The sequence below is a fragment of the Rhynchophorus ferrugineus genome, unplaced genomic scaffold (genome assembly GCF_030347505.1).
Source record: "Rhynchophorus ferrugineus isolate W39M unplaced genomic scaffold, kcgeb_rfMv2 rfM3, whole genome shotgun sequence".
Taxonomy (NCBI): domain Eukaryota; kingdom Metazoa; phylum Arthropoda; class Insecta; order Coleoptera; family Curculionidae; genus Rhynchophorus; species Rhynchophorus ferrugineus.
The window spans coordinates 3,046,687-3,072,287 of record NW_027472582.1 but is presented as its reverse complement, the minus strand read 5'-3'; the positions used below and the strand labels follow the sequence as shown (position 1 = coordinate 3,072,287).

General features: G+C 30.5%; 1 protein-coding gene across 1 annotated transcript in view; it reads left to right on the top strand.

The window, feature by feature from the left end:
- The window catches only part of LOC143192504 (lachesin), a 326,772-nt gene extending 301,828 nt beyond the window's left edge, over nucleotides 1–24,944 (top strand). Inside the window, exons 8-9 of the mRNA XM_076397898.1 lie at nucleotides 20,773–20,826; nucleotides 24,702–24,944. Of these exons, the coding sequence (XP_076254013.1) occupies nucleotides 20,773–20,826; nucleotides 24,702–24,811 (164 nt within the window). The 3' untranslated portion in view covers nucleotides 24,812–24,944. The remainder of the gene's footprint in view (nucleotides 1–20,772; nucleotides 20,827–24,701) is intronic.
- The last annotated feature ends 657 nt before the right edge of the window (nucleotides 24,945–25,601 follow it).

Sequence of the window (25,601 nt, the reverse complement as noted above, 5' to 3'; positions counted from 1 at the left end):
ATATATATATATATATATATATATATATATATATATATATATTTGATGTACAAAGTCTACTAGATAGTTTAAATTGCTGACAAGGAATAAAATGGGTCTTCCCCGAAACCTGTTAACCTTTCATCTTACCCATGTCAAACAATATACGGGATTATACTTATAATAGTCGAGAAATTGGCAAAAAGATACGCTATGCTAACAATGTAATTATAATTCTACCTTTGTGAATGCTAGTGGAAGATTTGATCTTCAAACTAAACGTCAATTAACCTTAAGACGTGAGGAAAGTTATTAAATATTTGATGAATATTTTTCGACATCGACTACCTTGGTTTAGGTAAATATAATGAAACGAAATTAAAAAAATCGAAATAAGTTGGTTTTTAGTGGTATTGACTTTAATGTTCCAATATAGCAGAACTCAAAAAATGCCTCTGAAAGACCAATTTATCATATTTTTGATACCGACCTTATGCCTTAAAAAACTAAATGAGTGATTAAATATACTTTCAAACTTGTTACAGGAACGTGCCATATTCACCAGATATAGCTCCATACGATCATAACTTTTTTGCGGCGAATAAAGCAATACCATGGTTGGTGAACAGTTGGTAATATTACCCAAGAGGTGCCAAAAAATTATAGTTGGTACTTGGAACAATTAAACAAGAAAATAAATAATACAAATAACTGGTAACAGGTCAATTGAGAAGTCCCCGGCCTACCATAGTAAAACACATTTTTTGGCAAAACTATTACCTTCACGAGTGATACACTGATTATAGCGACCCTCCAACTTTTCGATACGATTTTTGTAGTATGATTTGTCCTTTGCTTCAAAATAAGCCTCAGATTCGGCGATCACCTCTTCATTCGACGAAAATTTCGTCCCAGCGAGTGTGTTCGGTGGATGAGGAAGCAATTCGAAGCCCAATTCATGGATTTTTGCCACCGTTTTCACTGACTTGTGCACTTTCTTTTTCTTCAAATGCGGACATTTTCCGGCAATTTTATATTTCAAACGGTCCAATAATGCTATGTAATAGTCGCTTTTGATGGTCGTTCCTTTTTCAAGGTAGTCAATGAAAATTATTACATTCGCATCCCAAAATGCAGACACCATAATCTTGCCATTTAACTGTTGCATTTTCCCACGCTTTTGTACGCATGAACCGGCTCATCCTCGATTGGACTTCGGAGTGAAATGATGGAGCCATGTTTCATCCATTGTCGCATATCGATGCAAAAACTCGGGTTTATTACGCTGATTATCTTTAAACGCTGCTCCGAATCATCAACTCGTCGTTGTTTTTGGTCAAAAGTGAGCTGCCGGGCACCCATTTTGCACAGAGCTTTCTCATACCCAAATATTCGTGAATGATATGATGTACACATTCAGTTGATATCTTTAGTATGTCTGCTATTCATTCAATTTCAATTTACGGCAATTTAAAATCATTTTGTGGATTTTTTAATTGTTTTCGTCAGTAAAAACCTTTCTTGGGTGTCCATCTTTGTCTTCGGTGCTCATTTCACCACGTCTAAACTTAGCATACCAATCCTTGATGGTTGACTTTTCTGTGGCAATGTCCCGAAATTCGGCATCAAGTTACGTTTTTGCTTCAACTGTATTTTTTCCTTCAAAAAGCAATATCTTATCCACACGCGAATTTCCTTTTTATCCATTTTTCGCAATAACAAAAGTTTTTTCACCCAAAATGCTATAATTCACAAACTAACAAACTAACTCTGTCTATTTATTATGGATTTATATATGGATTTTTAATTTTAATGACGCCATCCAGGTGTCATGCCTGGGACTTTTCCACTGAACTGTTATGTAGTAATTCTGATTCTGTTTGATTTAGTATGAGCTTTTCCTCGATGGCCAAAGTTAAATGAAAAAAGATTAGGCCAAACGATCTATAGTTTACATTTGATGGCTCCCTTGTGATATTATTTAATCAAATTAATTTCCTGTCATTTATTTGACGATGGGATCTGAGGGGTATTTGAAGTAAAACTGAAGTATACTATTAACCTACAAATTGTACAAATAAAATGAAAAAAGACATCAAGAAAGTTTACGAAGGACAGTTTCATCAAACTATACTACAGAAGAAACAATAAACAATGTAATAAGTTAGATTATCTATCTTTTAATCTAAATGTTAAAAGTCTATAAAATTTTAGTGTTTAATTTTACTAAAATTAGTCGTTTTAAGATGTGGCAATTTATTTTAAAACTGTTTAATAAAAAACGTTTATTTTTTATTTCAAGCATTTATATTAATATAAAACAATTAATTTTACTGCTGAATGGTGTAATCATTTATATTATGGTATTATGCGTATTATGTTATTTCTTCATGTAATGCCATCAGTCATTATCTTAATGATTTGATGCCTAATATCAATGCTAGACTCTTGAAGATGTTATGAAAATTTTGGATGATGGAACTAGAGGTTTAAAGCAAAATAAGGCAAATTTCTAAATTATTTAGATTATCTAGTAATAAGTAATTTATAAATGTTAGACCAACTTTGTTTATGTAGCTTGCAGTATTATTCAAACCGTTAGCACCAAATTAGTTCTGCATTTCGTTCATTAGAACTTGGAGAAACTATAAATCAATTAATTAAAATTTACTCTTGAGGGACCCAATTTAATCAAACTGATAGCTAATGAAGGATAGCCCCCAATTTCCAATAGAATTCAAGCAATAAACTTAAGAGAAAACAAGACAAGCTAATATCAATTAATTTTTTTTATATTGGGAATAAATAATTCTCCAGTCTTGTTAATTGTTGATTATTTATTACTTATTTTTTAAGCTTAAGCATTTTTCTAATGCTAAATTATCATTTTTAAATATACATACATTATTCTACCAAATACAGTATATTTTAATATCTATAGATGCAAATAGTAAAGAAACAGCTAAAGCTCATGCAAAGATATAAACACGTGAACCAAGGTATTGAGGCGTCTTTATTATCTTACAGTCTTATGCCATTGTCTAAGAGAAAATATTTTGAGATGACTCCCCAAACATAAGTATATCAAAATTATATTACTTAAGAAAATTCTGCTCTACAAAGAATTATTTAAATCCATATGGAATCCGCAGAAATATATCAATAGTCTAGAATAAAACAAAAAATTTCTAACACTAATATCAGAATTGCATCAACAAAATTCAAAAACAGTGCCTAAATTATATATTTATTTCCAAGATTAGGTAAGGAATGTGCTCATTTTGGTCGATAAGCTTTGGGCTGGCCCAATTTCTCAAGATTTAGACCCATACTTCAACGATATTTAACAATATATTCGTAGGGATTTAATGGCTAAGGCTCCAAACAGGAACTTTGTGGATTTTAATAGGCAACATTATAATGGACAGCGAGGGATGATCAATGGACAGATGTAGGGTAGCTTATATCAATAGTTAATATTTCCGGGATACAGGAGGTAACTATGAAATATAAGAATATAATGAGTAAGAGCTTCATTAAGACTAGAGGAGACAATCCAGACCATAGAAAGGATGTCAAACTCCTTTTAATGTAAATTACTTGATGAACACTAATGTCAATGAGCATTGGATGAGAACTTTTCCACAAAAAAAGTAACTAATTAAGACAAAAACAAGACAAAAGAATACGTAAGAGACCAAACATTAAAAGGACGAAATATTATTTTTCATTTTGCGAGAGCTCAATATTTTTAAACAGTTTTCATTTAATTAAAACGATAACAGACAAACAGGTCTGCTTTGTTCCGTTGAAAAATTTTACGAGTGAACAGGCTTGGGCGAGAATAAGACAAGCTAAGATTAATTAGGCCCCTTAATGCTCCTGATAGGGCAAATACAGTGGCGCCGTTCGGCTTTCGTGGTTTTGTTTGGTCGGGAAAAAACAAAATGCGGATAACTTAAGGGCGAGAAGGAGATTAGTGGGTCGCAGTTAGCTTCGTTGGTAGAGTAATTTTTAACCGTTTACACTATTAACTTTATAAAGCGGATTTCGGTTATAAAGTCTATAAAGGGACTGCTAAGGTGTTGGTATAAACATAGGTTGACAGACACATCTGTAGATTTAAAAATATGATTAAATTTTAATATATAAGTAAATTAATAATAGTCCAATATTACAGTGTATCCATTTCATTACCAATACCTTTTGCTTGGAAAAAAGTAAAACACTTGAGCGTAGTTTTTTTTGACCTTCCTCATCTGGATGCTAAGGAGAGTATAATCAAAAAAATCAAAACTTTCATTGTCGATATCCCTCTACATTTTACATTTTACAGCCAGGGATCAACTTGGGTGGTCTGTTGGGGAAAACGAAACCTTAGATTTCACAATACTTCAACCACAGTTCAGCCAAAGGAGCATTAAAATTACGTTACCTCAATTTATGACGTCAAAACGTAGCAATGTGGCTGCCTTTAACTTAGAAATTTTACATATTTTAAGTTTATTTTTGCTTTGATGTATAACAACATAATGAAATAACAGTTATATAAAATTTAATTTATTCCAACTTCATAGTACATCTAATACACATATTACCGAAAGACTTGAACTACAGTTAATTAAACGCCCATAAGAGTTTATAGGTTGGAATTAATTTACTTATATTTATATTGAATTCTTTTCCCATAATCTCCATGAAACATTCAGAAAGTTTCATTCCCTCACTGTCATATTCTAAGGTCACTTTTAAGGTCAATATCTAAGCTGTTAATTTCCAATATAATGGTAAATTAAGTTAATGCTTCAAACTAAACAGAAGGCTCATGTAAACAATCCTTTTCACATATCCAAATAGTTCTTGCCTGTATATTTTTTCGACCTGCATATCTTGCTTAGTATTTATTTGCCACATTCACTAACAATTCGATTTGATTTAATATGCAGTGATAGGGAGTAAGACGTTACACTTCATATTATTCAACCGTCTCACCCACTTTGTATCTTTTCTTCAGACCTATTTCTAAAACCGTAAATTACATAAAATACCCTCAAATCCCGGCCAGAGCTGCATATCCCTACGTTTTCTATGAATACTGTAAAAACTAAAAGTTTTTTCTTAAATAATATTATCAAATTATGTTTTTATTAATAAAACTTCTCACCTTATCTCATTTTATACATTTAATAAATCTAATATTTAGTAGAGCTATGCTATCAAGGTATGGAGATACTTTCATTTCGGCGAATAGTTTCTGAGATTTTAGTTATGGTGTATATTATTCAGTACTGACAAACTTCTGGGTCTTCTAGTTATCCGGATTTTGTTTCATGTTGGCAAGCCTTCTTCAGCATAATTAATGGAAGGCCTATATAGTGCTCAGATTATACGTCTAAACTTGTATATTATATTTACATATATTATACGTATTGTTTTGCGACAGTTTAAACAAGTGATCTCATTTGAGTGATCAAGATTCACTTGAGTAATACTGTTTCGACAAAACTGTTGGGTTAATGTATGAAGAACCCCAAAAAATACTACAAGGGGGACTCCTTACTTCTTGCAGACGAGCTACAGTACAATCATATTTATTGTACCAATTAGATGATGTTTTGGTTCAAGATTGGGTAAGTATTTCCTTGAGTAAATTAATAGTTGAGTTGTTTAATTGATAACAAAGAATAAATAAATATATATATATATATATATATATATATATATATATATATACATATATATATATATATATATACATACATATATATATATATATATATATGTATATATATATGTATATATATATATATATATATATATATATATATATATACATATATATATATATATATATACATATATATATATATATATATATATATATATATATATGTATATATATATGTATATATATATATATATATATATATATATATATATATTTATATATATCCTCCCTCGGGTTCTTGGTGGTCCAGGCTGGTCCAAGAAACCCTTTTCTGTACTCGGATTCGTTGAGAATATCTGGATGGGAAACACTCTTCCAGCTAGGAACTTCTCACGCTGATAAAACGTGTGCGTTTCGGACTCTTAAGGAATTCCCAAAAATTCCACGATTTCGGGTCTTCTTGATATATTTATGGTTAGGTGCCACAAAGAGTCCTCTCCCAGGTCTAACATCCGACACGATTTGTCTAGCCTCGGTAGCCTGATGGGAATCATCCTTGTTGAACACGTCTGTTCTGTATCTTTTTGCCTGTCTATATTTACCAGACGCCAATATACTGCCAACATTAGGTGTTTTATCAGGTCATAATTCTTTTCCATGTCACATATAATAAAAACTTCAGTTAAAAGGTCTAATAAATTAGACCCTCTAACAATAGAACCAAAAGAATTCTACAATTAGCGTAACTTACATTTTACAGGGCTGTCCCAACCATCCATAATAAATTTGCGTCGCAACAACTCCGTTGTAAACTATTACACGAATCTATTTCAGGAATAATTGCTACTGTTTTTAAAACAAATGGCGACTCAATTGTTTATTAATAGACAAATATTGTGTACATATCAGGTGTTCTTATAATTTGGTCGATATACCGCTGGTATCCCAAAAGCTTTAGACGCTGAAAATCAATCTGCAAAAGAATCAAGCAATAAATTTCCACTCCAAACGTTCGGACCAAGCTTCATACTAAAATAGACAAAACCTTAAAGACATCCTACAATATTCCATTTAACTCAACCGAAATTGATTTATTTAAATTAAAGGTATTAGCATACCTCATTACTTAAGTTAGATATAATTCTTTACTTTCCACTATAGTCATAGATTATTTATAAATAAATATTTAAGTATGTCGATGGCGCTATGACGCAACATAAACTAAAAATAATTAATGACGTACCAAGCAAAATGTACGTCTGAATATTTTAAATCTGTAGAAAACTAGAACTAAGATATAATTAAACTGTATTAAGACACAATCTATTATTTTCCGAAACATAATACGTCAAATACCTTCAATATAGCTTAAATTATTTATATAACCCGAACAATAGTTCCATTTATATCCAACAACCGAGAAATACCTTTTTTTCTGACGAAACCAATTACGACCGACTCATTTCCTTTATTCTCTTGACCTTCTCTCATTTTTTTGCCAAACAAATCCAGAGGAATTAAGCGACATCGCCATAATTGCCGTATCAGCAGCCTTAATTCTTTGCAATTAATCTTCGTGACTCTTGTTTCTGACCAAGTTTGTTCTGTAGACATTTTTTTCCGTGCCATAAAGGTCAGTCTGTTTTTTAGGCTCAACTTTTTAATAACGTGTTTTAATTTAAAACGGAAAGGATGATTAAAATTCGTTGTTCGATAAGCGATTATCAGGCATGTCGTTTAATCTTTTGAGAAACTCGATTACTTATTTAAGCGGGACTGAAAGTTAAGTTATAAACCAGGAAAGAGTTTATGACGCAAAAATTATTAATTTAATTGAACAACTATTGTTTGTAAAAGAATAGAGAGGTGACTTATTGAACGACTATATAAAGAAACGTTGAGGGTTTTTATCTATTAGAAAACAGACCGAACCCATCTCGCTCGCTCACCATTCGGGTAGTCTAAAGGAGAAACGCTTGCGCACTGCTCATACGCGTTTATTTCAAACCAACTTCAAACAGATTTCACAGTTACGCGCTGTTGCTAACAAGCGAGAGGAGGTATTTTTAGCTTAATTTTAAGCCTGCAAAAGACTACCAAATGTTAGATATGTAAATGAAATTTAATAAATACTTAGGATAGTATCAATATAAGATGTAGTTAGCAGAACGCGCGAAATAAATTGATAACACAAGATTTGAAGCTTTATGATGTATTATTTCTTTCGGTTTATATACCACCGGTTTATAAACCACAACCAATTTTATTGCAATAAAAAGAATAAAATAAGCAAAAACCTAATATAAGTAGGACACATTTAAACATACAACCATCACCAATGATTATTTTAATGGCGCTTGTGGCAGCTATCAAATAATTCATCTGTATTTATTGCACGATTCTACGAAAAAAATTCGTTCTTTGTCCTAAAGTTTATTTTATAATTTTCCGCTTAGTTATGATTAAAAACGAGAAGAAAATTATTCAATATTCATATTTCAATTTCTTATAAATTTTAATTATTTTTAATATATTTAAAAATATCGCGCGATCAGAGTGAGGTTTAAATGTTCACACAGCGCTGATAGATGGCACTAGAGTGATGAAACCTAGAATACCTTAAAATGTCGTCGCGAAAGTGCAAAAATGATGCTGATGCATTTTGTTATATATGTGGGCAATGTATTAAAGCTTGAGACGTAAAATACAAATGAATACATTTCACGATCTCTGTGAAACCTACGAAGCATATTTTAACTGTCCTGTTCGGAATCAAGACAAGACATGGGCTCCACATGTTGCTTGTAATAGTTGTAAAAGATTAAATAATATTAAATTCTATTTCTATTTAAACAATTTGTTAAAAAACTGGATCAAACCTCAGATGCGTTTGAATACTTGAGGATTTTTTTTCAGAAATGATCAGAAGTTAAGGTTAAGGCTGGGGTTTTTGTTGGTACGGAAATAAGACAGATTTTCGTCGATAAAAAATCTCCAACGCTGCTGAATCGTACTCAAAAAATGAGTTGAAATAGTTTCAAAGTAGTCGTTTCAGGATTTTTAGGAAATAACAAAGTGAAAAAGTACAAAAAGCTAGTTGAAAATGAGCTAAAAAATTTTAAGGCCATGGGCTGCAAGATGTCATTGCATTGTCATAGCAAGATGCTCATTTAGATAAATTTAAAAACAACATGGGAGCGTATTCCGAAGAGCAAGGAGAACATTTTCACCAGGACATTATGAGCTTCGAACAACGTTATCAAGGCCTATACAATAAAAACATGATGGGAGACTATATTTGGGGTTTATTAAGAGATGGTATCTATGATCATAAAACAAAAAGTAAAAGCGTGTATTTTTAAATTGTTTTCTACTTTTTTGATTACTTTAAAAAAAATTAAAATGTTCGTTTAAATGGTTTCATTTCCAATTAAAGATTCAGTTAATTTTTGTGTTGGCCCATGTTGTTCTCTTGAATTAAAACCACCACTTCTATTATAATGAATCTTATATATATATATATATATATATATATATATATATATATATATATATATATGCTTTATCTGGTTGCAGTATTAGTTACTGGAATAACTGATAATTTTCATCAAGATGCGCTTACTTTATAAAAGGATTCATATATCCATATATAGTTATTTGAAAACAAAATAGGAATATGTAAATCAAATTGTACTTTATAGGATACATTAGAAATAATCGCAGTATGGTACATTTTAACATAAATCTAAGCCTCCTCTCTAACTCTGGTCTTGCTATTATGTCATTAATAGTTATTTTAGTGTTACATTAACGAACACTAACAAAAATCAAGAAGAAAACGTAGAAATAAAGTTGCGGATTGATTTTTGCGCTGAAAAAGTTTACGAGTGAATGGGCGCGGGCGAGACCGAGACAACCTAAGATTAATTAGCTTGAATTAACGCTGCTGATACGGCAATTATGGTGGTGTCGTTTAATCCTGCCGGATTTGTTTGGCGAAAAAGTATCCGACGGAAAAATGAGGGAAGGTCAGAGGGGAAAAAAAGGCAAATGGGCTGGTCGTAATTGGTTTCGTCGAGGAAATACTTTTTGAGTGTTTGTAATAAATGGTACTATTTTTCTATATATAACTTAAACATTATTAGATAGTCTTGACACAATTTTGAAAACAAGTGATTGGTGGTTGTAAAAAGCTGAACATAACAACATTATCTGCGAAGAACATCACGGTTAAAGAACAGAGAACCTTCACAAACAGTTGTGAAGTGGTTATCCTGTGCTCTCTAATCTGATGACCTACATTATTTAAGTCATTGATAATTATATAGTTGTGGGTACAGACCTGAGAATTCGGAGCGACTTTATAGGTCTCAATATTGCTTGAAAGTTGTAAAACAAAGTGTGTATTGTTACAATATTGCCCATTTCCAGAAGGTTTTCGTTTCCAGAATATTACCCTTTTTTCCTGTACTTTTTGTTTTTGCATGCTAAATATATGTTTAATGTCTATTAATGATTAGCAATAATACATGCAATTATATAAAATCAATTCAAACATTTTGGACTCCATCAAATATATCAACATGTGAAAATAACCAACCATTAATCTCAATGTACTCAGCAACAGCAGTCAGTGTCCAAGTTCTTAAAAATGTACGCAGTTTCTTAAATGACGTATATTGCGAATGATTTAATAATTATGACTTACATTTAAAATAACATTATGGTTTCATTAGTGATATATTACATAACGTTTTTTAAAATCACATCTATGCCACAATTACCAATTGTCTTGATTTTTAATTCAAGTAACTAAACTAAAAAAAATATATATATAATGATACCATAGAGCAGTCGAGGTTACGGAATAAGCATGAATAACTATGTCTCCATTAATATAATATAAATGTGTCCGAAATAAAATGGTCTATTATAAATATCCTATGCATAATGTATGACGAACCAAGTGAAGCATATTGTATAAAACAATGCACAGAAAAAGGATTTCACTGTTTAAAAATTCGCTAATTCAAATACTAGAATATATCTAATTGTAAAATATATATGAAAGATTATTATAAAATATGTATGTGTTCTAATATTTCGCGATATACTATATAAAATAATTATTCTAGGGTATCATGGGATTATCTATTTTTTATAGTTTCCAGTTTTTTCTCTCTTAAGTTTCAATCTCTGTATACACATATACAAGTATACAATTATATATTCAATCATAGATAGAAAAATATATTATGAGGAACTAAGTATGATAAATATAATTTGTGACACATAAATTGAAGTCAAAATTTAACTTATTGATTTTTGGCATCAGAATAAGAGATACATATTTTGGAAAATATGACCATTCTTAAATTTTGGGAAAAATAAACTAATGTATTTATCCCACTCTAATTTGGCTTGTATAATGTTGCAACTACATCAACATCAATAAATCATTTTTATAGATTAAGGTTGTACTAGGATTATCTAATATTAGATGTAATAAAAATCATTTCTAAATTCTCCTACTGCATTTTCTATTGATTTTTGTTTCTTTTTGATCGTTGAAACATTCATATACATTCATGACTGTGTGAGTAACACCACATAGTCCACCACCATAGAGTCTACGTTAGTTATAAGCGCGAGTTGGTGGATTTAAGTTGACCACTGTGGTTTTGAGTCACTAAATTTTGTAAAAAATATACTTAAGTCCATTCTTTTTCATTTACTGCAAATATCCTCTTTTGTACTGTTCCGTATCTACCGTACTATTTTAAAGTGCTGCAATGTGTCCAATTTGATTGTGGGAAAGCTATTGTAGGAAATTTACAATGTTTCTCTTATTAATAATTTGGGTTAACTATTACGGAAGAAAATTTGAAATTAATACATTTTATGTAGAATAAATGCTATTAAAACATTAACTTTATAAATAATTACAGTAACAAAAATATAAATTTTTAAACATTTTGTTCAGTCAAAGCCGTTAATTAAGCCTTAATTCTAATCTGATAATGTGGAAATATTTATACTAATGTATATTTGAAGCATATCATTTACGTTATAATGAAATCATTGCCCCTTTGAAGCCTATATAGGTTCATTCCTAAATAAGGAAAAAGTGATCCCTATTTGACTATATATATATATATATATATATATATATATATATATATATATATATATATATATATATATATATATATATATATATATATATATATATATATTACTCTATTAGACGAGTCATATACAGGGACTCGTCTAATATTTTTTGAAAACATTTTGTTTTCAGTATAAGGGTTTCTTCCATTTCATTCATGATTATGAATCGACAAAAAAAATTCTGTCCATTGTCCATTCTGTCTGTCGTTTCTTTAACATTCAATTCAATTCAAACGTTCATTGTCTTGAAAGAATAAAAGCTGTTTTACTTAAATGAACTCGTTAAATTGATAGTATTTGATATATCTGACCTAGACGAGGTAATTGTAAGAGATCCCTGGTATTAAACAAGGCAACACGAAAGTTCGAACATGGAATATGAAAGGGCCGATTGTTTTTCTAAACAGGCAATTAATTTTATAGGGACCGATGTCGTAAAGACAGTCAGAAAAATTGAAGGTCACTAAAAAAATACGAATAACTTAGGCGTGAATGTTTTCGTTAACAGAGGAATATTTTTTAGGCGTCTGGAATAAATTGGGCTATTATAGGTATTCCATGTATAATTTATGACGGCGCTATATGAAGATATATTAGAAATGTTATTGGTTATTAGTGAAGGGTTTTTTTGCGTCGGGTTACTTTCGTTAAACTGTTTTCTTGAAAACTGGAGTTGCTTTGTTATAAGTTTTTTTTCAAGTTAAATAAATAAAGACCAAGAACGTATCTATTTGGAGTATCTGTGCCGATAAGTTTTACTTTAGAAAGTCTAAATATCTTGTAAAAAAGAGGACAGACAATTCTTGTTATTCTCGGATTTTATTAATCTATGTGGGGATAAAATTTTCGAATATGTTGGAACTTTTTTTCACAGCTATATTTACTAGCATTGGGAACTAACGACTGAAAACAGTCGAAACAGTCGATAGTCGCAAAACAGTCGAAACAGTCGACAGTCAAAAAAAAAGATTCGCGTTTCCACTGTTTTTTTTCCATTTGTGATATTAGACGAAGATGTCGGAATTCTTGTGTATATAAATTGTGAGATAGAAAAGGACATTTTCCAAGGATAGTATAAGCGAGACAGATATATATATATATATATATATATATATATATATATATATATATATATATATATATATATATATATATATATATATATATATGCTAACTTTAAAACTAATTGCTATTAACATGTCATAAATAATATAATTTTAAAGGATGTAGGATTACTTTTATACTGAATGTTCTGTGGATTTTTAAAAATGAATGGAATAATAACACCACAAATGTTTTATCGTGTTTTAATGTATTAATTGCTATTTTTAAATAACATAGTATAATAAATATAAATAGTACAACAGAACTTAAACAAAACCTATAAACTAAAGATATTCAATAACCATAAATACTAAATAAAAATAGTCGAACCAAAAATTGTGACTGAAACAGTCGATAGTCGATTACAGTCGATTGTTCCCAACACTAGTCTTTATCTTGTAATAAACACATTAATTTGTTAACTCTAAAAAAATATATTATATAATTTTAATTTATTTATTTTATGGTGACTGCATCCACTCACTTATACTTACTTCAACAGTCCACGTTGTACACTGGGTCCTCTTCAGAATATCCATAGCATCAATCCAGACGCTGAATTGATAAATGGGTACAATAATGACGTAAGGAACAAACCAATTTACCAATATAATTTGACTTCCAGACTTATTTTAACTTAAAACAGTAGGTTTTTTAACTTGTCGACAATCTTTAGCATAAATTCACAATATAGACGACATTACGTGAAGTTTGGAGCACAAACAACGATACAAAGAGAAAAAAAAACGGACCAAGAAAGAAAGGCATTAATAAAATCGATAAATTTCAGGCTTGAGAGCTGGATATTTAGAGCCGTTTCCTTTTAATTAAACCGATAGCATGCAAACACAGGTTCGCTTGTTTCGTTGAAAAGTTTTACGAGTGAACAAACTTGGGCGAAAATAAGACAGGCAAGATTAATTAGGTCCGATTAGCGCTACTGATACAGCAATTACAGTGGTGTCGTTAAATTTCCACGGATTCGTTCTGCAATAGCATATTTTAAAAATGGAAGGACCCTAGGGGTCATTAGATTAATATTCATTGCCGTAGTTGGGTAAAATTTGTTATTTTAATAGGGTGTATAATTAGCGATATAAGTTTTGCCATTCAAATGACTGTTCCGTAGAGTTGTATTGAATTTTGTGAAGTAACCAAGCGTAAAATGGTAATTGTTTTTGATTAAATTGTATTTGTATTTTGCTGCAATATGTATTAACATCTTGATTTCATACCAAAATATGTATATAAAGAAGAATCATCTGTGACGTATTACGATAGGCGATGAAAAGTGGATCTATTACGACAATTTTAAAAAGTCATAAAACTCTGCTGTGTATACGTTGGGGCCAGCTAGATGTAGTGTATTAAGAACTGCTAAAGGTCAATGAATCAGTTATTGTAGATACCTACAGATGTCTGTTGACTAAATGGAATAACCTATTCTTGAAAGACTAGCAGTAGCAATGCAGTAAAGCGTTGTATTACAAAGCAAGCACTTATTCTACCTGATGAAGAAGAGACACTATGGCAGCTCGAATGAAAAGTTGTTCAGATCGATGTAGTATAACTTGGCTAACACACGGGTTTGATATGTTTAAATAAAGTGTAAATAGATCGATGGTTGGGCCAAAACAACAACCTTCTAACACCAATGCATTATCATATATATTAACATTTGGTTAATACATAATGTACCAGCTTTTCTCAAATATTCTATATATGAAAAATGAAAAATAATCAGAATATATAAGCAACTAACTCTTTTGAAATTTTAATTTATCAAAAGCAATCTTCCTTGCTCCATTGAATATATATTTTTTTAATAAGAATTGTTGAGATTTCAGAGAAGCCAGAGCTTAGATATGGTTATACCTAGAGAATAAGATGGTTGTTGAAACAACTCGTACTTTAGTTCACTGATTATTATAATTTATTGTACTGGATAAGAAGATACCTTGGCTTGATCGAAAGCACATTTTCATTCTGGTTCTTTCCGTGGAATATTTTTGCATATAATTGGTCTGTGCACAGTACCAATCATATATTGAGATGGTTTAAACATCAACATACCATAGATTCTAAGTAAAGAGATCTATTTTTGTTTAAAATATTTTATAAATATACTTAAAACATGTACCCAATAGAAGTTTTGATATATTATTGCTACTTTACAAGTTCATAAGTGAAGCAATCAAGTTGCACCTTTTATCTCAATTGTATTTATTTTATGTATTAGAATGTTACACTTTTTGTAACATGTTTTGTGGAGAAATCTTAACGATAAAGTTAATATAAAATATTATACAAATGTTTGAGTCGATGTAACATTGAAAAAAAATTACTACAAGTATATAGTTGAAATGTTAATCCAAGAAGGAAGTTAATATATTGATAAATTAATCAGAGAATCATCAGCAAAATATGTAGGTTTCTGTACTGTTGAAGCAAAAACATACTTTATCAATTGTACATTGATGACAGACAGGCATTGTGTATTATGTTATGTTACTGAGCATAGACTGTAAATTCTTTGAAAGAATGAAGATAAAATATTCGCAAGTAAAACTAACTTTTTGCTCCACTGTCATAAGCTTTGGATGAAATTTCGCAATAATTCATAAGCAAAATTTATTGAACAACGAATGACAGATGCGAAGAAATAAAAAATACAGTTTTCTAGCTAAAATTTTAGGATATTCATTTACGTTTATTTAATTATTTTTGGATGAATTAGTTTTTTTATTCAACATAATTCCCTTCAAGGATTATATACTGATTATGACGTCCCTCAAATTTTCGATACCATTTTTGTAGTACGATTTGTCCTTTGCTTCCTAAAAGGCCTCAGTTTCAGTAATCACATATTCATTCGACAAACATTTCTTCCCAGCGAGCATTCATTTGAGATCTGAGGACAGGAATCTGGAGAATACGGTGGATAGGACAGCAGTTTGTAGCCCAATTCGACTAATTTCACACGGTATGTGACACGGTGCATTGTCTTTCTTCAAATGCGGCCGTTTTCGGCGACTTCATCCTTTAAACGGCCCAATAACGCTAGTAATAGTCACTGTTGATGGTCCTTCCTTTTTCAAGGCAATCAATGAAAATTATTCCATGCGCATCCCACAATACCGACGTCATAACCTTGCCAGCGGGCTGTATTCCTACGCTTATCACTCGTATGACTGTAGATTGGACTTTGAAGTAAAATGGTGGAGCCATGTTTCATCCATTGTCACATATCGGTACAAAATCGCGGGTTTTTAGCGCTCGATCATCTTCAAACACTGGTCCTATTCAACAACTCGTCGTTGTTTTTCGTCAAAAGACAGTTCACGCGGCACCTACTTTGCATAGAGCTTTCTCATACCTAAATATTCGTGAATGATATGATGATACTTTAGAGTGCCTGCTCTTTCATTCAGTTTTAATTTAGAGTTATTCAAAGTAATATTCTGTATTTTTTAAATGATTTCGTTGATTTGGTAACCCCTTTTAGGCGTCCACTTCGTTCACCGTCTTCATTCTGGTTGATTTTCCTGGGGTAGTGCCCAAAACTCGGCATCAAACCATTTTTTGCTTCAACTGTAATTTTTCCCTTCAAAAATCAATATTTTGTCAACACGCAAAATTCCTTTTTATCCATTTTTTTCACAATAACAAAAGTTGCTTCACTCACAATGCTATAATTCACAAACTAATGATCTGACAGCTGTCAAATTTATACACGCATCTTCGGGGGGCTAGAGCCAACTAAAGAAAATATTTATTTAATTCTAGTGGCGTCATCTATGAGTCACGTCGGGGATTTCTCAATTGTCATCTTAATGCCAATTTCAATCTTAATTCTAATTTCAATATTGTAGCTTGAAACCTGGTTTCTAATTTAAATAAAGTTCTCAAATATATTTTATAAAAAATTCTAAGAAAGGTCCTAAAATTTATCACGATAATTGTCATAATATTTCCACGTTATATTTAATTAAAATTTTGGTGGTTATAACAAGAAAAATGAAAAATAATCAAAGAAAACTTTAAACAGTATGATTCATCCGGTCACTGTCACTAGAAAACAAAATTAGTTAAACAAAACAATCACTTATTCCACTTATCTGAAGACATTAAAGCGTTCTTGTTATTTTCTTACTAACTAATTAAGCTTAAAATATGTTCTCAGCGTTTCCGTGTCGTATCAACCTGTTCTTTTTTATCTTTTTGCCTTTTTTTCAGGTTCTGAAGTAACGGTGGTAAAATATCAAGGAACATTAATTTATTCTGCTACAGGAAAACATAATTCTCAACGATAAAAAGTATTATTATGCTTGCCATGATACTGTAAACGTTTGTTTTATTTAAATTTTTTGTCGGTGCTATTTATGTTCGGTAGGATATGTAAACACTAAGTGATAACAGTTGATAATGTAGGACATATTTTATTATTTTGATGTATAATCTGGCATTTACCATAACATAAAATTAAAATGCCTAAAAAAACTAATTTTGCCAAAAAAATGTATTTTGCTATGGTAGGTCGGGGACGTTTCAATTGACCTGTTTTGGTGCCAATGACAACTCAGTTTCCTGAGGTGAGATCCTTAAGTGAGATATTTGCTTCCAAATCTATTCCTTGAGCTTTTAGCTGTTCACTGCTAGTAAATCCTTGGTCTTGATGCTAGAATATAATAAAAAGTTTGAAGCCTGTATTCACACATTTAAATCAGCAAGGTTGCTTTAATTACAAGCTTCATTGTGCATTCAATGATTGTTCTTCATATTAAAGCAAAAATATACATTTTTCCACAAATATTACATACCCCGTACATCTTCAAATAATTTCTAAGTATTGCTTCAGCCGAGAAGAAGTTGGTTACGAATGTACCCGAAATAAATCAATAGTTTTGTTCGTGCTTTAACCTCTTTCGTATTTATACAGTTGTTTAAATGTATTGATTCAGCGTTGGACTGCAGTTGTTCTGGTCTCAGAAATGGCAAATTTTCTGTTGTTCCTTGTAATTAATTTCTCTCTGCGTTGTAATTTGTAATATGTAATTTTTGAAAAAGTGTGTTCGGATGTCAGAGCCATCGAAGGGGCATATAATACAACGTAGGGCAAAAGTCCCGCTACCATTTTGATTGCCTACAACTTTGCTCGGGGTAAATATAAGTAATTTTGGTTTTCATAGAGAGTTTATTTGGTCTTTACATTCTTTTATAATGATCGAAAAAAATTATATTGGCTAAATGGTGACCGCGATTTGCTTTGCAACTTTCGGCTTCTTCTAAGGCATTTCCCATGATATCCCGCAATCTGATGCTGAATTTATTCAATTTCGTAACGAATATTGTCTTTAAAATGTTGAATTATTAGGGGATTATTAACATAAACTTTTGATTTTAACAAACCGCATAAGAAAAAGTCTGTTGCTGTTAAATCCGGAGGTCTGGTTGGCCATGCTTAATCGCCATTTCTCAAAATTAGTCTGCGCGGAAAAACGTCATTTAATAATGGAATTGTTGAACGAGCTGTATATAAGGTGGTCCCATCTTGCTCAAACCACATGTCCTCTAGTCGTTACTCTTTCATTTCAAGCACAAGAAAATTTCTAACCATGTTTTGGTACCGTTCAGCAGTAACACTTACTGCAAAACCTTGGTCATTGGCAAAAAATAGGGACAAATAATGTTTCCAGCATGAATTCGATATCATGAAATTAGATTTAATGGATGCAATGATGTTCCATGAATTAACTGAAGATTATGAGTTCTCCAAAACCGACCGTTCTGTTTATTGACTTGACCACTGAGAAGAAAATGGGCTTCCCTCATCATCAACTTAAACGAAAATTCTTCAATTTGACCAGACAGCCTTAGGATTGCATTACTGTACGCAACTCGTTGATCAGGATCTCTTGGCAGCAATTTTTGGACTAATTGAATTTTGTACGGGAACATTTTCGAATTAGTTTTCAAAATTCGCCTTAAACTGCGTGCAGAAATGTGAAACTGGAAACCACTTCTTCGAATTAATATTTCCGAAGCTTTGCAACACTATCGCGTACCAGATCCACATTTTCAGCATTTTCAGACGTCCGCTGTCTTCTAGAATGAGACCTGTCTACTGTCGTACCATACAATCGAAATACGAACGTTTAGAATATTTTTAATGCAATTTCCACTGAGTGGCAATAATGGAACGATTATTTTCAATAAATGTTGTCATTATTTCTGCTTGTTCTTGTATCGTATATTTATCCATAATAGAAATTTTACGTTTACAACACAATGGTTAATGGGAAATTTCACATAACCAAGATGGCTTGCAATCAAAATGGTAGCGGGGCTTTTACCCCACCTGTTATTAAGTTTATAGTGAAAACTGACTAAGTCAATAACAATAGGACGTTTCTGACATTTTAACTTAAAATTTTTGTTATGGAAAATTCATAAAATTCATTATGTTATAAATTTCCCATTTTTTTAGGGATTTATTTATTTAGGGATTCTCCATAGATTTAGGGATTCCTCTTTCAATTATTTATACATAATATAAAACAAAAATTACAACATTATATAGCTCTCGTAGCTCTTTAAAGCATAGTACCATGATGATCACTTCTTCAGCCCCATTAATTACACTTAGTATTTTATGATATATTTTACGACTTTGCGAGTTCGGGTCAAATAATTTGGTTCTGTTAAAAGCTGTCGGTGCTAAAACTTCATAAAATGGGATATTTTACGCGAACTTGATCTATTTAACTTTGCTGAAGTTAAATGGGCAAGTGAAATGCGAATATTCCGATAGGAAATGGACGATAATGAATGGGACGCGATCTAATAAACATGCTTTAGTGCTCTTTATACAAAACTAAATTTATTTCCGAATTGCGATCTTTGTAGTACGTTTTATAGGAGTTTAATTGAATTTTTATTGTCTAGAGAAATTGGGTGAAAATTACGGAATTCGCAAAAGTTGCAAATGTTTCGTTCAATATATTTTTAGAAAATATAAACTGATGTTTATGGGACTATAGATTATTTTATTACATATATTTCTGGAATATGTAAACTAATGTTAGCTGATTATAATTAAGCCTAAGCGGTTTGGCCAAAAATTACTTGCGATTTTTCGAGATGAAATTATTGATATAAACTTCAAACATAATGTTAGTTTCTGGAAGGAAATCGAACTAAGTGAGTTCCATAAAACTCTTTTAAAGTAAATTTTGGTCCATTAAGACAGTGTTACAAAGACCAGAAGAAATAATATGAGTAGCCTTAGCTATTGATGAACTCGATTCTTTTTGTGATAGTTGAGCATTAAATTAGTGACATGGTCTACTCTTTCCAATCTCTATAACCACTTTCCACCATTTGTAAAACAATTTCAATCTACCATCAAAATATTTTTCGCATTTTATGTAATACACTTTCAATCTCATCGTAAAAATTTTTAGTAAATGGCTAAATTTGGTTCTTTATATTTGTAACTTTATAGTAACATGTCCAATAAATTCATAGAACTTTTGAACGATTGATTGGTTAAGGCGAGATTTAGAGCAAAACATAACTTCTAATATCTCTATTTTTTGGGACTTTTTTTACTTTAGATTACGTAAAATAATAACGCTATATTTATGTGGCAAATCTTCTCTGGGCTGTTTCTTTCACTTTTTCTGTTGTTCTATTAAAACTGACACCTAACTGTGTAACCAATGTTGTATAACTTGAATTTACCCATATTATAATATATAACCCAATTTTTAGTTTTGTTATTTTAATATAGTGATTTATAGTTGTTTTAATGGCACCAATACTAAACCCTGCTATTGATGTTGTTTCAGAAATAAAAGTAACCCCTGGAAGTGCTCACGAGGACGCCTTAAGTATTGTTGGAGGTAAGTTTTGAGACACTGTTTACATAATATAGCAACTAAAATAGTATTACAAAATATTAAACGTGTTTTTTTAACCATTTTGGAGGTTAGTTAACGCGTATGTCCATGGCAAATATTAAACCAACTAAATAGGATACACTAAAACTCATCGTGGTCCGGTAGATCGACTATACTACGCTGGCGTGCATCTGTCCAGTGTTATAAAGTCCAGTATCAATCAGAAATATTTGAATATTCTTAGTATTGCTAGGGACGTCATGAGTACGGCTGTGTCTTATCTATAACCTAACTTCTGATATCAGCATAGCGTTAGTCTTTGAGGTGTAAAATATACTCTGTATTAGTTATTAAAATAAAGGGTAATGCTCATAGTGTTATATTAAGCTATATATACCATAAATATGTATATATAGTAAAAATGACTTTAAAAAAACAGTAAGAACATGACATTAATTTACAATACATTTTAGAGGAGGTAATAAGAAAAGTACAGCGTAATACTAAATTTTTATATTATATTCACTTATATATTTTAAAATTTAATATTAATTTTAAACTATAAATTAGAGGATATAAAACAATGAACCTTAGCTCTGCCATAAACTATTTACTAATTTACCACATATTTGAATATACAATACTACAAAGGTATTATATATACATAAAATTTTATAACAACTTTCTTGTAGATACAGCCCTTTCTACTTCTCACACTAATTACTAATTAATTACAATACAATACAAGTTGCAGTAGAACATTTCTAAATAAAGGCAAGATTAATATATTTTATGGAAAAAGGGCTTACCGCCTAAAAAACACCATCATAATTAATGAAATCAAGGACTCAAGTACCTAAAAACTCATTGACTACCTTTCAACTATTTTCTTTTATTTCTGCTTAGGTCTGCTTTTCTCTTCTTTGAAATTTTGGCACTTTTCCTTATCAATAAATCATACAGCTGTAACAAGTACAACTATTTTCTAAATTGCTACCTTTTCAGGATTAATGGTATGCAATATTTTCCTGCACTTTTACAAAGCCTATAGACTGGACAATTAATTGAAATTACTTAAATATATAATTCCCTATAACCTTGTCAAAATGCAATCATCGAATATTTTTCTGGGATTTATATTGGCTACTTGTATTTGCTTCAATCTTGAGGCTTATAACATTCTTAACAACAAAAAACCTATATAAACATACTCAAATAAATTGTTCGCCTGTAACCCTTCTTGACTTATCTTACCCTACTTAAGATTAATTCGTAAGATAATAATCAAATTGACAGTTTTATAGAAAATACTACCTTGATCCTAACTCCTTATACAGTGGTATATAACCTCCTTAATTTTTTTTTATAAGAAATTCTTCAAGCAATATTTTTTTCTTTATCGTCCTCTGGTTTCCAACTTTCAAAACCTTACAAATTCTTAAAATATAGATCAGACTGTTTAACAGCTATATTATGGATCGGAAAAAGATGTTGCCAAAATTCAGTATGTATACTAAAGGATACTAAAATCATTAAATTGGAGATACGGAGAAGGCTGATCCTTCTTGTTATCAGCTTTAGTTGTGCAGCAAGCTTATGCTGAAATCCTTCTTTCTCTTGCTACTAAATATGTCATATTACAAACTTGACATATTAATTTACTTTCACTGCAAAATTTAAGTCATTTAATTAATTTATCCTATTTGTAACAACTGAAACTGAACCTACCTTTGGCTCTCCATATTTGTAATGCTGTTAATACGCTGAAATATTAAGTAAAGGTGTAAAATGTGATGTGATGTAAGGGAAAGACTATATATTGTATTAAATACTAAAAAACGTATTTATTCTATTTTTTTTTCAAAACATAATATAAAACTTAATGTCAGAAAGTCTTGTTAAATATATTCCTTTTCTGAAATAAAATGTATCCATATACATCGACTTTTAGCATTTCGGCTTGCGCCGAGTAGATTGCGCCGACCAATATACGAATAGTTCCGAAAGTAGCCGAATCTCCGGACCACGATGATTTTTAATATATACTCAGCTAAATCATACGTGTGAGTATGACTGTCATGAATTATTAGTTAGAAATTTCCTAGCAATACACAATGGGTTCGGTCATCTGGGATATAAATTCAGGCATCATAGTGTAATTAAAATGTCAAAATAGTGAAACGACAGGAAATTTAACAACTATTTGCCATTAGTATTTGTTTAAAAATGTATTTTATATTTTACTGATTCTCTGAAACGTAACAAATTCTCCAGGAATACTAATGAAATATACTTTGATGTTAACTTAGGTTCTAATATTGCTTTTAAATAAATTAGCAGATCTCATTATTAGTTTCATAATATCTATTGATAATTAAATGAACTTAAGTTAAAAATTTGTAATATTTCATTCTTACAACACCATATACACATGTAGAAAATGTAACTGCTTTCATCCTGTATCACAAACAACATGATGAATAAAAGATTGCCACTTTGCATTCATGCGTTTAACCGAAGATATTTCTGACTTTAAAGGCGACGCTTACAACAATTCGAATATTAAAATTCCGGTAAAGGGGAGTCAGAAAGCTCTTTTTTTTCTTGTCTTCCGCGGTCTTTGAACGTTGGTATTCAACAAGCCGGCGTAAAATTTTAAAAAGGGAGACCAACTTGTTGCGATTTTCCAATAAAACTTGAACAATAAGATTTTGTATTATAACTATTTCAAGTAATTTCATTCAAAGGAAATATATTATTAACAGTTGGTAATTATTCCTATCACTAGTATTTTATTTTATAGAGAATTAAATTTTAGGCATTTTTATGAATCGGATGATTTTTTAAGCTCTATCCATTATCTTATAATATCTTTACTCATATTTCAACAATATTAGGTACTTGTATTGCGATTATATTTTCATAATGAACAGGCATTTTTATTATATATTTAAGTTTTCACAATATATGTTAAATAAAATATTTTCCTTTCTGCCAACATTTCAGCGACCCAGCCATCGATCGACCAAATAGTTATCAGAAGTCGCTATGTCTCATGAGTACACTGGTTGCAACAGAGGTTTCCAATGTATCTGGAATAGTATATCATCCAAAACTCTTGCAAGTTCGAGCGTTTTCGTACGATGGAATGTTATTAGATTTGATGTTAGGCATCTTTTCAGTTAATTTCTTTAGGGAAGTTTCTTTAGCTTTCTCTGCTTCGGTGTAGATTTAATCCATTAGTTTATGTCCTTGGAATCCACATGAATTCCTATGGTAGCCATTTTTACTCCTATTAATTCTTTTAGACACCTGCAAATAGTTGGATTATCAATTGATTAGATGTATGAGAGCTATCTGTCAGTTTGAACTGATTTTTTGTCCGATAAATCTTCCAAATCATTATCTAGGAATTGTTTTGGTCCTTCAGGTCGTTCTTAGTTATAGGCATCAAAATCACCACTTTATACTGTCGGAATTACAGCTCAGAATTGATATAACCAATCAGCATCAACGTAGGTTTCTAAAAATGAATAATTGGTCAGTTCAACCAAAGTAATAAAAAGTCCAAAATCTAGTTGGTAGTGATAATAAATGGAAACTGCTATTTTATGTTGATAAATATCAAAACAATCTAATTTGTTATTTGGATTAGGATGATACTTCGTATTCGTATTTTTAGCAATAGATATTATTTATCAGAGTACATGCAAGCACCTGATACTCATATTTGTATGATGGTCATATTGGAATTTCTACTTTCAAATTAACAATTTATGACACATTTTAGCTAGAATCTAGCTTCCTCAGAATCAGCAAAAGCTCGCGATTCATAGAATTCTATATCCTCATATATTTTACGTTTAAAATTGTTACAGGTCTCGCAGAACCAGCACGTGGACACAGAACAAATAGAGCATCGGTACCGAGCATTTGCTCGTTAAGTTTCATCACGTCTATCATTCTTGGAACACTGTTAAATAGCTGACAACGTATCTAAGTCAAACATGGGACTGTTTAATATGGCAAAAATAAGTAGAAATATTTTAGAATCGCAGAGTTTACTCAAGATCAAATTATAATATATGTATCTGGTATACTTAATAAGGCACTAGGTAACTGTTAGCAATTTATTGTTTATTTTTATTGAAATATATATATATTATAACCAAAACTTGTTTTAAAGTTACTTTGTAGACCAGTTTGAAACTTAAATCTTTAAGGAATTTATTTAGTTATTTAGTTATTTTATTTTATATTTAGTTATGTATTATTTTAGAATAAAAAATCTTTCAATTTTTCTCTTCTTTAATAATTATAACAATTATGGTAATTTGGATACCAGTTTTTTTTATTTTGTTTTTGCTTGTGCAATTTAAAATAAAACAATTTTGCCTATACATGTATAGACATAGGCCAACTCAGAAACTCTTCAACAATACGAACATATTTGTATTGGTATATTTTTATAAAATAACGGTTGTTACTTTATGATATATGTTAAGACCACAAGCTATATTTGAATAGGTTTTCAATGGCAAGAATGAAACAATATATATATATATATATATATATATATATATATATATATATATATATATATATATATATATATAGAGGCCCATTCAGAAAATATTTAATAAAAATTTCGGAAAATACTAAATTTTTATAGATTTTTCACACTAAGCATTAAACGCAAAAACTTTTTCATAATTTACATGATTACGATTCACCTCTTCTAATATTTATTACTATTACAATTATACATCAGCCTTAAC